This window comes from Glycine max, chromosome 13, assembly GCF_000004515.6.
Source record: "Glycine max cultivar Williams 82 chromosome 13, Glycine_max_v4.0, whole genome shotgun sequence".
Classification (NCBI taxonomy): Eukaryota; Viridiplantae; Streptophyta; class Magnoliopsida; order Fabales; family Fabaceae; genus Glycine; species Glycine max.
Window position 1 is genome coordinate 37,201,501 of NC_038249.2, and position 18,180 is coordinate 37,219,680.

An 18,180-nucleotide genomic window follows, 5' to 3' on the forward strand; every position below is an offset into this window, starting at 1 on the left:
TATACAGTATATTTAAAAATATATTTTCTAGTTTTTATTTTTGTTAAAATATCTTAGTGGATCAACTTATTTAAATCTCTTTGACTGTTTTGTATTGTAACTAAAAATTATTGAAAATATCTTTCTTGTATTTTTGTTTAGATAAATTGAACTTTAATATCATTGTAATCTTTTTATAAGGGGTATCATTGTAATTTTAACTAATCATGGTTTAAATTTTAAATTCTGACATACTATATTAATCCTAATTTTTTCATTTTCTTTTCTGCCAAATTTTAATCAATATCTTTAAAATATCAGACAAGTTAAACAAATACATTTTTATTAGTAACAAATTATTTATTATATGATAAAAGAATTGTCCAATACTTATCTCTTTTAATTATCCATCTTGTGCTTCTTTTCACACTTTTGTTTTAATAAATTTTAGTTGGATTTTAAAAAAAATTAATAAAACTCTATTCTAAGTTAAAGAAAAGATTAACCATCAGAAAATATCCGCAACCAATTGAAAGTATTATCCATATGTTTTTTAGCATTAGTTTGGCAATACGAACGATAAATATTTTAAGTTTTTAGCATCTCATTAATAAAATTCATAACAACTACTTAAATATTAATAATAAATAAATGCTAATATAAAAACTAAAACGTAAGAAACATATGAATTAAAATGAAAATAATATAGTACAAAAAATATAATGCATATTTAGGCATCCGTTGTAAATAAATATTGGTAGAAAAATAAAGTTTAGAAAAGCATTTTCATTCTGTCTTTTACATTTAAGTTAGACTAAAAATGAAACATGTTCCTAGAGAGATGGGTTAATTTAAAAATGACTAACACATTTTGTCAAGAAACAAGAAAAAAAAAGTCATAATTATATTTAATTATTCATGCATTAAAAAGTCTCTCAAAAAGAAATTATGCATTAAAAAGTGTGGTGTGCAGTAGGCGTTGAAATCGAGGAACGTGTCCTAGATCTGGATGGGAAGTGGAAGTGGGAACAAAATAATAGTAGTCCCAGAGTAAAGTACATAAATACCCTCTCACCTTCCCTTAACCACCCACAATGGTTTTCTCCACGTGCAATGCGCATTCTGACATGTGACATCTCATATAGTAGTATCTCACTATTTTTATTTTTTATTTTTTTACTTTTTCTTTCTGATTTCTGTTTTATTTGCCCCTTGGACGTTGGTGTTATTATTCAGGAAAAAGTTGAATAAATACAGCCAAATACACAAATACTACTTTATTCTTTAGATGGAGGGGGTTGAAAGAATTGAATTAACCACTTTAATGTTTTTGTGATGTTTTAATTTTAATTTTTAAACAAAAAATTGAATTAAAATAGAAAGTAAACAACTCCATTCTTATTTTTATTTGTACTCCTAGTATTTAGATTTTTTTCATTATATATGGTATTTTTAAGTTTGTGTGCGTCTTACATAATTTTATTATTCATTTCATTTATTTTATACTCTCTTTTGTCTCTACCAAACTAACTAACAGATGAGAATGATGCAGACTACAAATGAGGTGGCGCCACTTTGAGAAAAAAATCCTACTAGTATCATATACCAATCTTATCTCTTATCCAATAACAATAGGATGTCACGGCATGTTAAGAGGTTACTAAAAGTTTAATGAAAAAAGTTATTGCAGACTCGAATTTTGTTGAAATTTAATTGATTATTGCATGTTTACTTTTATATATTTAATTGATTAATATATAACTTAAAGAGTGAAATTCTTAATCTTTCTCATAATCATGTGTATTGCAACTTGCAAGGTTATTTACATCCATGCTTTAGACCTAGTTGAGAGTAGAGAGCTAGCTTAATATTCTCTCTCATATTTTTTTTATGATAAATGAATAATTAATTTATCAAATCCAATAAAAATAATTATATTTTTTTAGCAAACGAAAAATTATTTATTGAAATTGGACCAACCGTAACGACTCGTGTACATTACATAATTAACTATATCTAATCATTCTATTCAACTATTACAATTATTACAAATTAACTATAAGTTTTTTTTTTCACATTCAAAATATGTATCTACATTCATCAAGTATTGCTAATATATGGATAGTATGCCTTATGCCATTACAAAATATAAATATAAAAGTGAATACACTAGCAAAATAGTCCCCTTTTAGAGGACACACACGATAGCTTAAGTATTTATAAATATATCCTAAGTTGGTCATATATATATATATAAGAACAAAAAAATGAATGTCATCCCATTTTTATCATCCCTATCCGCTTTCATAAGCATTTTAAGAACTTGTAATAATATTACTATTTACTCTTATGTCAATCACATGCTTATTACAATCATACAACACACAAAACACAAGTATAAATTTATTTATAATATAAACATAATGCATTTAAAGAGGAAATGATAGAATAATATTGACTCTTGAGAGAACTTAAACAAACTAACAAAAAATCAAATGATTTTATTATTATTCAATACACAAATCCATCTCACACACTATGATTTTCATATGCAAATTCATCATGGTATATCATACAGATTCGACTCCATGAAGATTTTCACCTTCAACAATCAACATTGATACATGCTTTAACATAGTCCCACTCCATGAGCATTCAAAGATGACGTACAATTGATCATCTGAAGGAAATGTGACTTATGGAAAATGCATAAGTGTTGATGTTTGCTTACCTTTATAAGATTTGAAAGATCTTGCATTTATAAGGATTCACTCATTAATCTATTATGTAAATTCATTCATATTAATTATCACGAAAACCTCCAACATTAGGTTCAAAGTCTATTGAGCACCTCCAACTTACGTATCTATCCATATGGAATGTCAACTGGCATTATGTATGAATACAAATACAATTTTTAACTTGCACGTCAATACACAGTCGATTATATACATATTCACCAAAATCATCAACATAAATTCACCTTACTCGTCGCTAGAATTCCATCCAATGGTTTACTAAACCAAGTAGGAAACCCTCACGTACCATAGATTGTCCACCATCACCTTAACAAACATCACCACATTAAGATAAAACTTCATTTTCAATTAATACCATAATCATTCCAAAAATTTAGCTTAATAACAATAAAATATTTATCTCATAAAAAAATGTAAATATGGCTCCTAGCATTAACACATAGCTTTAAACCCCATTTTGGAGGCTTCACGCTTAGCGTATGGGTTTTCATGCTTAGCCTACAACCCCAGGAACAAAAAACCCCATTCTAGAGGCCTTAGGTTATGCCTCATTGAGTCTCACACTTAGCTTGATGCCCCTGGAACTAAAAATGAGTCATGGAGGCCTTAGTCTAAGCCTCAAAATTCCTAGGTTTAGTCTAGCATTATAGATTTGCAACTTCATGAATTTTTGTGAGTTTGCTTCCTGTGGCCATCCATGGTCTTCCAAATGCAAACTAAGCGTGGCATAACATTCCTTAACATTCATATTACATTTCTAACTGACTAATCTATTAAATAAAACCCTCATTCAAGCTTAATCTTAAAAATTCTTTATTTTCCAACTTACGAGGTTTCAAAATGGGAAAAAAGGAAAACAACCCAATAACAATCCAATGAATCAAGAATTCAATATCTCAACACAGTATAGTATAAGATAAAGCTCCCCTTACCCTAAAACGGTGAGAACTCCTTAAGAGGGAGATTAAAGATATAAACTTTGTGCTACAAGAAAGGTCCTTACCAACTCCTATTGTAGGTTCAACTAGAAGAACACAATACAATAGGCACCTAAGGAAGCTCTAGACTGGAAGAAGGACCATCCAATTGTGTAGAGTTTTACTTCCTTAACTCCAGTGAGGGAAAAAGCTTGGGTAGAGAAGAAGGAAATGAGAAATTGAGTAAAGGAGGGGAAGCTTCATCATATAAAAGACTCGGAGAAGGTTTTTGAAGTGAGTTTGGACTTTTGCTATCCAGCTAAGCCTTTTTCATATACCCACCTCTTCTTACATGTGCCAAAGCCCGAAATCAAGCCCAGTGACCATTAAAAACATACAAAACACATGGAATTTTATAGTTTTTATTAGTTAGTTTATTAAATAAAAATTTAAATTTAGTTCTTTTTGTGGTATTAATCACACACTTAATTATGCGATAAATAAAAATCACAATGTTACAATCTAAAAAAAAATCACAATGTTACACAACCTTCAACACAACAAGTTGTGTGAAAAAGTTAGGTTAGTTAATTTTAATTAATAATTATATCAATTTAAATTTTACACTAAAATTACCATGAAGATTAAATAATTAAAGTAGAGTTGTTTTTAATTAGGGGTATAAGCGGGTCGGTTTGAATTGGATTTAGTCAAACCTATAATCCAACTCAATCAAATTTAAACGGCTTGGTTTGGGTTGATTTTCTAAAAAAAAATCCAACCCAAACCAATTGGTTTTTAAATAATTTGGTTTAATTTGGATCAACAGATAAAACATTTTATTTTGTCTATTTTTTTTTAACATAATATTTTTTGTAAGCTAAAATTTGTATTAAATGAATTAGTCGCAATTGTTTCTTATTAGATTTTTATTAAAAAAAAGATTTTGTTATGATGTTATTAAAAAGAGGATCGTCTATTGTACCTACAATTCAATTAAAATTTGAAAATTATTTTATAATAATTCTCAGGAGATAAGGAATTCGTATAAAGTATCATCCGGTACAGAAAAAATAACTCAATTAGACCGGTGTTAATTACTTTCGTACATACAAAATTCGGTGTTAATAGACCGGTGTAAAATACTTATTACTATAATTCTTTGATTTGACCGTGAAAAATTCTTAAGTACCAAATGTATGTCATAATTGAGGTGGCTAAACTAATATAAAACTTTGGTGCATTCTTCTTCTCTGTCCCTGAACTCTTATATTTGTTTGTGATTACTTTTATTTCTGTTTCGAATGTTTATCATTATTCGAAACATTCTAAGACTTTCTCCTCTTTTTCCTTCATCAGTTTTGGAAAATTTATTTACAATTTGTTTCTTCACAAAATCTACTCATTCCTCGAGTTTGACCGATAATTTGGGTAACAGAAAGATGATGTCACTAAAGTAGGATATGTATTATGACTATGATAGAGCTACACTATCAATAATGATAACATATTTCTTTTTGTCATATCCTCTCTTTTTAGAAGATTGACATTATTAAATATTAATTTCTATTGATTAATTAAGATTGACACATTAATGTCCACTTTAATAGAAAATAACTATCTTATTTTTGCCTCAGGTAATTTTTATAGGTAGGATCTATTAGTCATTATCATTTCTCACTAGTAATATTGAGCATATATTAAATAATATTAATATTTTTATGAATAAAATTGCATATATATATATATATATATATATATATATTTAAGACTAGCAATATATTCGATAGTAGAGAAAAAGAATGAATAATAAAATGACGTGAGATTTATATTATTTCACTTTATTTTAATTTAAAATTTTGATCTTAAATTATTATTTTTCACTTTATCAAAATGATCTAATTACTCACCTAGATGGCTAGGCATGAGAGCGGTATTGTTTTTATTTAAAATCAAATGAAATTACAAGAAAACTTTAATTATAAGCAATTTTTTTGACAAAAATTATGAGTACCTATTACTAGTATAACTTAAAAAATTACAATGTATGACTGGATTAATAATTAGCAACTACTACCATCCAACAACAACACGCTTACATTACATGATTATTCTAAATTCATTATATATAGGCAAAGCAAGTCCAAAAAGAAATGGAACCGTTTTGTCTGACACGTAGGATTTGAAGCACTGACACAAACAAACGTACACGTTACAAGTTACAAGTCACACATTAAAAAGAAACTCATTGTTCTCTTCTCTTATTCATTATCATTATTATGCGCTTCATTTTAGAGCCTCTCTCTCTCTTATGTGTTTCTTAGACGTGGACGCGTCCTCCATCACAAACTGGTTTGTCCCTCGTTTTTATCTCTGTAGTAAAATTCATTAGTGTGATCTGCATAATCCTGATTAACACTAAACATTTTTTATTTGAGTTATTAAGCTTATCTTTCAGCTCGTGTTGTGTTGTTCTTTGTCATGCAGATGCAGGTAGTTTCCTTTCTCCTTATTCTTGTGTGTTTCTGCTGTTTCAAGGGTCATAAAAAAATTGAATCAGTGAATTTTTTTTATCTGGGTTTTCTCCTTTTTTCAGTTTTTTTTTTTTGTTATGTTGTTTCTTTTGATGATCATATTCTATTAATATTTTTAATGCAGCAGTTAGAGATAAAATTTATAGACCATTGTTGGAGCTAAAATTTATCTTGATTTATTCCCAACAATTCGTTGATTTGTTCTAGATCGTTGTTTTTCTGGCTTTTGTGTTATGATAATCAATTTTGTTGCACCGTTCTTTTATCTCTTTTTTTCCTCATTTTCTTCTTAGCTCGTCATTGTCAAGAACAAAATCTGTTGTTTAATATTCTTTGGTCACTTTTTTTCTTTCGATTCTTTTGATGCTCAGGTTTGTCACGTTTCACTAGACATACTTAGATTCGTATCTTCTAGTTTTGGTCATTTAACTATCGATTTATTTATTGATAGATGCTTAATCCGTTTGATTACGGAACTGTGATTCCTTCGTTTGTTAAATAATCAGTATATTCCCAGGAGAGAAGTATACATTTTTGTTGAATATAATATTTGATTTTGATGCGACAGACACTATTCAGAGACAGAGATTGTTGAGAAGATATATGAAGAGGATGCCAAATATGTGTGTTGTAGTGGCTGTTTGATGGTGAATTGGCAATTTATTTTTGAGTCATTGATGGAATCATAGAATGTGAAGTATTACTATCCGTGATAGTTCTCAGTTATGGGGTTCTTAAACGTAGAGAAGAAATGGTTATATCCTTTCATAGTGTGTTTTGCAATATGCATGCTCTTACTAGTTTCATCCTTCAACATGGGTCTTGTCTCTAAAATTCACTCCATCAATTCACTCTTTTTCTTTCTCCCTTCTCATTTACGCTCAAACCAAACTGCCCCGGTTATTGTGGAGAGGAAGGCTTCTCCTGCTCCAGCGCCGGCTAGGCCTGCGCTTCCTCGTTTTGCCTACTTGATTTCCGGCTCCAAAGGGGATTTGGAAAAGCTATGGAGAACCCTTCATGCACTTTATCATCCCCTAAACCATTATGTTGTTCATATGGACCTTGAATCACCGCTAGAGGAAAGGATGGAGATTGCACATAGAATTGAAAGACAACATGTATTCGCTGAGGTTGGGAACGTTTATGTAATCACAAAGGCTAACATGGTGACTTACCGAGGACCAACGATGGTTTCTAATACTCTTCATGCTTGCGCCATTCTGCTCAAGAGAAGTAAAGACTGGGACTGGTTTATTAATCTTAGTGCTTCAGACTATCCTCTTGTGACACAGGATGGTTAGTTTATTATCCTATGTGATTTCTTCTATTAAAATTTGTTCTGATTCAAAGTTTTTAAGATGACAACTTGTTCTGCTCAATGATTGTTAGACTAATATGAGTTTATAATTGTGCAGATCTACTATATACTTTTTCAGATTTAGATAGAGGCCTTAATTTCATTGAGCACACAAGTCAGTTAGGGTGGAAGTTGTAAGTTTTTTCTTCTCTTTTTCACCTGATATAAGCAAGCCTTGACATATAAATAATGAATTGTCTCCTCCCCCATGACATATGAACCCTTACATAATGATGAATTGAACTATATGCAGTGATAAACGAGCAATGCCGTTAATTGTAGACCCTGGGCTTTACATGTCAACCAAATCTGATGTATTTTGGGTTAATCCTAAGAGACCTCTGCCAACAGCATTTAAATTATTCACTGGTTAGTTTTCTCCTTCCTAACTTTATTTCTTTGCCATTGATCACTTTTCTAGAGGTTCACATATGCAAATTTGGAAAAAGAATGGTTTAGTCTAAAAATGAAACCAGATACATGTTGTAGTTGTAGAGGCTACTTTTTTCTGGGTTGTTGATAAGATAACATTACCTTGGTTCCGATATCTCATTATGTTATGTGGTTTATTTAATTTTCACCAAGGACATAGCTTCTTAGGGTAGAATTAAAATATATGCTTGTGTATTTTCAAAAACATAAGTTCTTACAATCGGTAAAATGTGCTTGTTTCATGAAAGATTCTCCTTTTGGGCTTTTGAACTAAGAAAATTTGTTTTCCCTCCTTTAGGGTGAAGAAGTGAATATTAGTCAATCTTAAACCATGAATCAAATAATTCCCCTTCTAATACACACGAAATTGCCAAATGACTGATTTCTGGCTTACCATCATTTACCCACTTTCATTGTTATTTTATGTAGTTTAAAATCTATGCACTGACAGTGTAAAGGATTTTTATAATGTCAACCAATCTAAAATCATGTTAGGGATGACTTTCAAGGTAGTTATTATATAAGTTGACAAAATTATAAAGACATGACAATTTTTTATTGGTTGACAACTTAAAAGCCCCATACTATTTACTCTATTTAAAAGCCCTATACACTTTCAGTGCATATACTATTTGCTCTGCTTTCTGATAATTTTTGTTGAATTATTGTACCTACATTGCAGGTTCAGCATGGACAGTTTTATCACACGACTTTGTTGAATATCTTGTATGGGGATGGGACAATCTGCCAAGGACCCTTCTCATGTACTACACTAATTTTCTGTCTTCCCCTGAAGGCTACTTTCAGACTGTTGCATGCAATGCACCAGAATGGGCTAAAACCCTTGTAAATAGTGACTTGCATTATATTTCCTGGGACGTCCCTCCTAAACAGCACCCTCACGTCCTTAACATCAATGACACAGACAAAATGGTTGAAAGTGGTGCTGCCTTTGCAAGAAAGTTTAAGCAAGATGATCCATCCTTGGATTGGATTGATAAAAAGATTCTCCGTAAGAGAAATGGACTATTCCCGCTCGGTGGTTGGTGCACCGGCAAACCCAAATGTTCTGAGATTGGGAACATTTATAAACTCAAACCGGGTCCGGGGTCTCAAAGGCTTCATCGCCTTGTCGCGGGGCTAACTTTGAAGGCTAAATCTGGTGAGGATCAGTGTAAATAGATCCTGTTGAGGACTTTTGTGGTTGGAGATGGAAGAGTTGGATAGATGAAGGTTATTCTTATAACCAGATACATTAGTATTCCAGCACCTACTTGAAGAGAGACAAGTTTTTGAGGTTAGAGTGCAATTGCACCTCATTCATAATATAGCAAATCAATCCCAGATATTTATTAACTTAGCTATACTTATAGTTAGTTGCCTCTATGTGAAGTACCAAAGCTTGCATGAGAGTCATCTTTCTTTTTGTAGGTCCTTTTTACCCATAGGTAACACAATTTTTAAGCAGCATCATGATCCCGGAATTTTATACATTTTTGCTTATGTTTTTTGTTACTTCACGTTTCATGAGTCACGATCTTTTTGATAGACATCAGAGTTTGGATAATTAAATATTTAAATGCTAGGCTCAATCAGCCAAAAACTCTGCTAGACATTTATTTTCATGTTTCAGTGGATTATGCATGTCTGGATTTATATAAATTGGTTAGTTTTCTCTAGTTCAGTAGCAATTATATTATGACTTGTTTCATCAATTTGGAAAACATTTGTGGCAGAAGAAACATGGGTATTAGGTAACAAGCACAATCTTATTCATTCTCTTTGCTTATAATTCTGGTACATCATGGATATCAGTTTTTTTTTTTTAATTGACAAATGTTAGTTGTTTATTTTGTGTTAGCAGAGGATCAAACTTACAATCTTTTTTCCGTTTTTGTCTCTTTTAATCATCCAACCTATCTTATATCTACGGATATTAGGTTTCTTGTTACATCAGAGAGAAAAAAAATCATGTGTTTTAGCCTTATATGATTTTTGACATAAAAACAAGTCTCTAGTTTGATGCGTGTGTTGGGTTTATTGAGGAAAACGCGTGCCAAAAACAGCAGTGGCAACTAGAAAGAAAGGTAATTCACTTTCACACAAAGCTTCGTCTTCACGTAAGTTGGAATAGTATATCGTTAGAATCTTGTAAGGAAATTGACTTTGTTTTTTAGTCAATATAATGAAATTGGAGTTTAATATATGCCACTAATATTCCTTTAAGTAACTTATAGTAAGGGAAAAATATTCTTTTCTTTCTCTGGTCAACGTTGCAAGAAAAAACAATAAAACGCTAACCCAATGTAGGTAGTACCTTGAGCACACGCAAATACTAATCTCACAACCAATTTGCCACTAATATTGCAAGATAATTGTCAGAATATTTATAAAATAAAAATATCCAATAATATCTAAATTCTTTAGTTTTCATAGTTTTTTTTTTATTTCCTTATATATACAGATTATTAGCAAGGTTTTTAAAACAAGGCCAAATCAATATATTATTTCAAGGTTTAATAGTTTAATCGTAGTCGAATTCATCTTAATAACACATTAATATGAATTAAATAATGCACGATACGTAAAATTATATTAAAAAACATAATATTGAAAGTTTATTACATTAAAACAATATAATTTTGAAGGCTATTCTAACCTCTCTTTTTTTGCTGAATGGAAGGCTTTTCTAACGTTCATAGTACACTCGAATATCCAAATCAAATATATTATAATACTTGGATCTAATTTTCTTTTTGAAATTTGAAATTATACTTAGGTCTAAATTTAAAAAAAAAATACACAACAATGTCTATTGATAATAATAAGTTTACATCTAAAATAAAAAAGAAAATGGCAAACATCTTAGATTAATTTTTCAATTTTTTAAACGAAAAAAATCATATCAACATTTTATAAAATAGTTTTCACTAACACGCTGTGAACCAATTTTTTTAACTGATTTTCTACTTTTTCCAATTTTTCTTAAGGCCAGTTTTATTTATTTATTTAGAGCAAATATTTGACCATTTCACCAATTTTTCGGTCGAACCACCAATGCGACCAATCCGGTTAGGTTTTCTAAAACATATATTATTAGGAAGCTGATTAGTGTTAGTAAAAGTTAGGACTGTATGTTTTGTAACACATCTATCGCATCATTACATATCTAACATATCATACATCAAATCCATATAATTTTCAAAATATAAATGTATAATATCTCATTTTCCTCCCTCAATATTTAAATAAATTCCCATAATTTCAACATTACATAAAAATTACAAACCTATTACAAAAGTTAAAAATTAAAATAACTAGTCCACGGATATAAAAGTGAAAGGAGAAAAAGGAATATAGCTATTAAAAACTACCAAACTATTCAATAATATTCAAAATAAAAAATTTACCCATCCATAATCTTTGGCCAAGATTTACATAGTCATTTGATATGCCACAATTGAGTATAATAAAAGGCATTTAATGTGCCACGTTCCACAATCCACATGATACGGGACATTCAATTCATAAAAGCTTGCACCAACTTAGCACATTAAAAACAAGAAATATTTTAGAAAATGCAATAGATTTTTTATCTGTAAATATTATCGAATTCTACACAAAATGAGTAGCTTCCACTAGGTGAATGTAACTATCATTGAATATGGATCATAACCGTAAAAATCTGATATTGATTGTTGTGACGTTCACTTTTTCTTCAATGTGACACTATCTACATGAGCTTTTTTGGTTTTCCACGCGATCAATCTCTCTTTTCTTTAACTGCTTCCGCTATGAACTACTAATGCAAAAATTTGTTATGTTACAACTTACAAATAATAATCAAGGAATCTATATACCCCTTTGTATAGCATTCAGTGGCAACAGAAGCTATAATCTTAAGCATAGGCTCTGTCACCTCATGCTCAGCAAACTCTATCATTTTTGTAGTAGATTGATGTGTAGACGCCAACAACTTATTAAACCATCTCCAGAATTTTGACATTCCCTGTGGAATTTGCAGCGAGCAAGGTGGACGACTGGCCGCGCCAGCAAACCGAGGACACAAACTGCGCAGCGTCGTCCACTTCATTACCGGAAAGAGGGTCTGTGTTCTGAAACTTGAATGACAATGCTGGCATGGAGAAGGCTTTGTGGTATATGAACACCTAATTCACACAGAAGGTTACCTTCAGTAGTAATGTAAAATCAATAGGAAAAGAAAACTGAGAAAAAGACGTGAAATACCTCATTTGTCTCTGAACCAGTGGCAATGTAACCATCAGATACTGATAACCCCACAAAGTTCTGCAAGAAAGGAAGATGCATCAGCAGGATATTATATGATACCTCAAAATTGAAAAATGGCTTACATAAAAATGTATGGAAATCAATAATAATTGAGCCTAATTTTTAATATAATTTTCATGCACAGTCACACAGGTCCATAATTGATTTTGAACAGAATATATGGATCTCAAACATAGAGAACAAGATATGCTACACCATGAGGCATGCACAAGGATTGATGCAGAAGTCCAAATATCTCAGTAGCTATTAACAGAAAAGAAAACAGTGAATGCCACTAGATCATGAACGCTGAACAGGCATTGTTTTAGAGTAAAATTGCAAAGGAGCCAATGATTCTAATTAGTATCACCCTTAATAACTTATGCACTGTCACATTTTATTTTTACCCACAAACAAGATTAGGAATCAGGCAGTCTAATAATTATCACGCTGCTGTCACTATAAACTTCATTCGCTGATAGAAACATTAATTTGGGGGCGGGAGACTCTTGCACACACACACAAAATTAGTATCAAGCTCATTGCCTAAAATATGACAACAGTTATATCTTTGGCTATAAGTTATCTTCGAATAGGAAATAATCTTCAAGTGAACTGGCTTTGTTTTTTTGGTGGCGGGGGGTTGGTTGATAAAAATTGCCTACTTATTTATCCTCAACATATAACTGACCATAATAAAACAAATCCTTGGGAAAATATAACTAAAAACTCATATGGCAGTGAAGACACAAGTTACTTTCGTCAGCAGATATACCTTAACATTCGCATGACCCGTGAATGATTGAATCGGTGAGTCTATAACTCGAGATGCACATGTAGACAAATCCCAAAGCTTCAAAGTGTTATCTGTGGAAGCAGAGACAAGGTTCACAGTGTCTACAAACTTGATGTAGCTCACAGTCTTGTTATGTCCAACTAAAGTACAAAGCGGCATTTTTAGGTTGCGTAGATCATAGTAATATATTCGGTGATCTGCTGAGCCAAAAGCAAGAAAACGAGCAGAATCCAGAGGGAACTGAACGCAGCAAACATTTGCCTTGGTTTTGATGGTACCAACACTAACTCCCTGCAGAAACATCCCAGGTGAGAGAAACAACTCATTATACATCCAGCATAATATACATAAAACATGCAACAGATGACTGCAGTACGTTTAGTTTCAAAGCTGACATTCCACCAAGTGCAAAAATGGAATTGCCTGATTGATACTCCATAGCTTGACAGAACCGTCATCGCTCCCACTTGCTAACATTGTTGGGTCTGCTGATGAGAAATCAATTGACCACACCCGCCGCTCATGCTCCCTCATTTCAGAGATTACTTGACTTCTTGTTACATCCCATAACTGAATAAGAAGAGAAGTTACAATATTGTTATGCATACCATAAACAATTTATTGATGGCAATTGACTTACCTGTACAACACCTTCAAAGTTGCTTGAAGCAATTTGACTTTTGATATATGTATTCCAACATATACTGCTTAACTTTGACCTGCTAGCCATCTCCACAACTGGATAGTGGATATCACGATCCTCATTTATTATTGAATCACATTCAAACACTTTAATTTTCTTATTCACACCGGCAGTAGCGAAAAACTCTCCATCACGATCAAAGCTGAGTGAGCATACTAGGTTGGAAGAATGCAAAAGATCTCCTTGCTTTAGGTCAGCCTTAACCTTTAGCTTACTGAATGATAAATACTTGCACAAACCCTCAAGAAAAGGATTTATCCAAGCACTCGCACCCTCCCTGCACTGCTCTTTAGATTTCAAGTCATTGATGCAACTTCTTTCAGTCATGACAACAGACCCTCTACCATCACTTGTTACAGGTGGATGTCTAACCGCCAGTTTCCCAGAGGAATAGGCTGGTCTACATCGTGTTAAAAAGTATGCTGACTCAAGTTTCTTAAAGTTCTTCATTAGCCGTGAACTTTTTGAAAGAAAACTTCCGTTACTTTTCTGATCATCCCCTACATCATCGACACATTCCTCAATGTTTTTAACATCCATCCCTAGTCTGACTCGTTTTCTAGTCCCTAGAAAAGCAGAACCCTCACTATCAACAACTGTCATGGATGGGAAACTTGATGCTGAATGCTCATCACTCCCCAGTTCAGCACCAGTAATCTCTTTAAATCTAACGTGCTGCTTGGTCACTTCTTCAATATCTGAACACAGAAAAGAGACAGTATGTTGCAACTTCTCAGCAACTTCCTGTTTTCTCTGTTGAAGTAATAAAAGGAATTCTAACAGCAACTCCTGATCATCTATCCTTTGTCTCAGCTCTATCGCTGCTTCACGTTCTTCCATATCATCTCTCTGTTCATTAAGGAAGTCGCTCTGCAACAACTCCCTGCTAGGAAAGTAAACAAATGGTTTAAAAAATGTGTAATGTTTATGACAGAATTAAAAATGGTTTGATTGATCAGGCGTTTGATTCTTAGCTACTATATTGTATAACTCTATGGAATCTGCTCGGATGAAAAAAACTAAGAAACATAACTCATAAACAGAGAACAAGGAAAAAACAGTATAGATTTTGCAAACACTAAATGTATCCATTTAGCATACGGTGCAAGAATTTGCTGACTCTTCCTATGACACAAAAACCAATCGAAGCCTCAAGTTTCCATGAATGCTTAAAGAGAGAAGTATTAAAAACTTTTATTTAGCATAGAAATTCTTAAACATATTTCAACAAGTCAGCAAATTTTATCCAATATTGTCATATTTGTTTTGGCAAATGATTTACTGCCTATCTTCCACCTTCAGCAAAAACATAAATATCATATAGAAAACTTCTTTACAAAACAGATACAAGCCAACACCGCAAAATTAGTGCAAAAGTTATCACATGATTATGTTCAAGTTTATCTTATATTATTTACGAACCTATCTAATTAGTTTCTCAAATAGACACTTCATAGTGAGCTTTGTATCTAAGAGATAAGTAAATCAGACATCTTGAAGCTTAAATAATCTCAGAAAATTCAACGTAAAATCAGCTTCTAAGGATCTAATTTGAAATAAATTGCCAATTAGAAGAATCAGAACCTTTTAATATCTCATGAATTGAAGAAATAGAAAACAAAAAGGAAAAAAAAAAGGCATTCAAATGGCAGGTAAATGGGATATGTCATAAACAATTTGGATATATAATATGCAAAAACTAAAAACCATGTGATGAAGATAATTACCCGAGTGTTGGACGACCACTAGGGTCAGGATGCAGTAACCATAAACAAAAAGAAGCTTCTTTAGGCCACTTTAGAAGTAACTGTGGAGGAAGAACTCTGTGTCTAAGGCTAGACATGGTTCTACTCTTTTCTTCTCTTGAGCTGAGCGGACAAAATAGCTGTAACATGTAAGGTAATTAAATTAGAGTACATCAAAATGTAAATAGGGTCTTTCAACACTATATCTTACTTCCATTGTAACAAACAAAATATAAGATAGAGTATATCGAAGTAAACCCTATTATAAGAACTTAAGAATTGAACAATTTCTGTTACAAACCTCAAAAAGGAGAACCCCCAATCGATAAACGTCTGAAGCACAAGAACTAGATTCACCAGCACCCTCTTCAGGACTAGTGTACCAACTCATCTCCATTAGTAGTATCTGTTTCATTGGAAATGATTGCTTCTTTCCTTCTACTTCGTCATCCTTTCTCCTATCTTTCATTTTATTTTCTTCTGTTTCTTCTATCAATGATGCACGAGCCGCATACACGGCACTCGACAACATGCAACTAGAATCTGACTGAGCAGGGGTGGTTAAAGTCTTGACAGGCATAAAATCTTCACTTCCCATACTCTGCTGAGGCATATCATGGGGACAGAGAGATGTTGGAGTTTTAACCTCACCGCCTTGGTTGTTTAATCCTTCTCCCAAAGAATCCGATCCAGTATCTGAACAAGATGCTGATTCAATAAATGAGATATGGTTGAAAGAGGACATGACAAAGCAGGAAGGCCTCACATTGTGAACTACAACTCCTTGAGAATGCGCTACACTGACAATCTCTACTATTTGCCTAAATATGTGCAAGCATTCGAAGGCACCCACCGATCGTTCAGGTTTATCCAACCATTGCCTCAAGCTAATATCACCCCATTCTACAGCACAGAAAAAGGGGTCAACCTCCACCTCGTCCTCACACAACCCCGAAAAACCACCGCCCAAGTTCTTAGGCTGACCACCTTGAGCCAACAGAAACCTATCCCTTTCCTTTCTGAACCCCGAATCCTGGGATGCCTCACCCAAGAAGGGGTTCCTTTGAGGACAATGAACCCTTTGGTTCCTATCTGAGACTCCAGAACTGTTCAAGGCCCTAGAACTGCCAGAATTCTGAAAAGCAGACCCAGAAGGCTCCATCTTCATCCAGCTAGAGTTGCATGTAGGCCAAGTACAACAACACATCCATAAACTATGGCCCTCCTCCAACTTGCCTCACACTCTAGCACCTCCACCATCACCATTATAACTCAAACTCATTTCATCACAAAGACTCCAATATCAATCAAGATCAACCTTTCAACCTTTTTTTCACACTGAACACGATCACAACTTCCTCTGTCAAGTCTGCACCATGAATTCACAAACTCTTCAGAATGCAATCTATCCCTTTATACAAAATAAAAAAAAAAAAAGAATAAATAAAAAAAAAGACAAACTTTTTAAAAGGGATATGTTAAAATTCAGCAAACCAAACCAAACCAAGCCAACAAAAAATAAACAGTACTTCTACAAAGGCTAAAGGTTCCTCGACTCCAACAGTAGGGAAAACAAACATAGACCCTCCAAAAAAGTACCAAACGTTATCCAAATTGATCAGAATTTTCCCACCACCCACCCATCAGAGTTAATAAATGAGCAGACAGATAGAGAGACACTTGTAATTGAGACAGAGAGACAAATAGTGAAAGAAGAAGAGATAGATAGATAGAGAGAGAGATAGAGGTGTACCAGTGTCACCATAGGAGGATCTCCTGTTTCTGCTAGGCCAACCTCACAACAGAGCCACACAACAAAAACTTTCTAGTTGCACACACAACACAAGCACATTGAAGCTCCACAGCCTCATAAATTCCCAACATTTCTCTTATTATAGGAAAATCAGAAGAAGAAAAAATAACACAGTAATAATAATAAAAAGTTAAAACAAAAGTACAGAACAAATAAAACCTCCCCCACACAAACAATTACAGTAATATAAAACTAATATTGGAATTAAAAAAAGTCGTTTGAGAATTAACCAAAGTAATCTCTGCCGTATTTTGCATACTCTAGTATTAGCCTCTCCTTTTGTTTCCACATTGGGTATCAATTTTGTTACTCTTAATAGTTTATAAGCCTTGAGGAAGGGGCATTTCATTTCCTCTTCATCTTCGTTATCTTCCCGCTATGTTATACGTGGCACTACCATGGCCTCAGAGGGTTGAAGGAGAGAGAGATTATTAAACTTTTGTAACTCGTGGGCCATGTTTGAAATTTTCAAAAAGTAACGAACACATATTAGTATTTTATATTTTATTACGATTCTGTTAACAAGTATCTAAACACATTTAATTTATACTCCCAAAAAGAGTAATAAATTTCGTTCTTATTCATATAACTCAACTATAAGCCGTGTTTGTTACTTGAGTTTGATGTGTCGGTTAAAATTAAATTATTTTAAAGATAAATAAAATTATCATACATTCGAATGATTGTGTAAAACGTAACTAATTTTTTTTTAGAAGACTCAATTTATAATATCTTACATTAATTATTTTTAGAGTTCAATACTCCTAATTTAAAAAAATAAAGGTTGTACTAGAAACATTTAGAAAAAATAAAAGAGCATTAATTACGATGGTGACATTGGAAAAATATATAAAT

The 18,180-nt window shown here is 32.5% G+C and overlaps 2 protein-coding genes across 6 annotated transcripts; one reads left to right on the forward strand and one right to left on the reverse strand.

The window, feature by feature from the left end:
• Positions 1-5,810: 5,810 nt before the first annotated feature.
• On the forward strand, positions 5,811-9,640 carry LOC100776045 (beta-glucuronosyltransferase GlcAT14A). 2 transcript variants are annotated; one of them, XM_006594699.4, is made up of 5 exons: positions 5,811-6,007; positions 6,758-7,485; positions 7,605-7,680; positions 7,800-7,915; positions 8,661-9,640. In XM_006594699.4, the coding sequence occupies exons 2-5, from the start codon at positions 6,915-6,917 to the stop codon at positions 9,158-9,160; spliced, it is 1,263 nt and encodes a 420-aa protein (XP_006594762.1). In that variant the 5' UTR covers positions 5,811-6,007; positions 6,758-6,914; the 3' UTR covers positions 9,161-9,640. The 2 variants fall into 2 exon arrangements, with proteins under 2 accessions (XP_006594762.1, XP_003543241.1); XM_003543193.5 differs by having other exon boundaries at positions 5,920-6,148.
• A 1,907-nt stretch (positions 9,641-11,547) lies between these two features.
• On the reverse strand, positions 11,548-17,650 carry LOC100809718 (protein SPA1-RELATED 3). 4 transcript variants are annotated; one of them, XM_006594700.4, is made up of 8 exons: positions 17,266-17,650; positions 15,814-16,881; positions 15,495-15,652; positions 13,705-14,650; positions 13,488-13,634; positions 13,044-13,355; positions 12,227-12,286; positions 11,548-12,147 (listed from the first exon to the last, which is right to left on the reverse strand). In XM_006594700.4, exons 2-8 carry the CDS (start codon positions 16,717-16,719, stop codon positions 11,959-11,961), a joined length of 2,718 nt encoding a protein of 905 aa, XP_006594763.1. In that variant the 5' UTR covers positions 16,720-16,881; positions 17,266-17,650; the 3' UTR covers positions 11,548-11,958. The 4 variants fall into 4 exon arrangements, with proteins under 4 accessions (XP_006594763.1, XP_006594764.1, XP_003541845.2 ...); XM_006594701.4 differs by having other exon boundaries at positions 15,814-16,923; positions 17,266-17,648; XM_003541797.5 differs by lacking the exon at positions 17,266-17,650 and adding an exon at positions 17,042-17,192.
• Between the last annotated feature and the right edge of the window lie 530 nt (positions 17,651-18,180).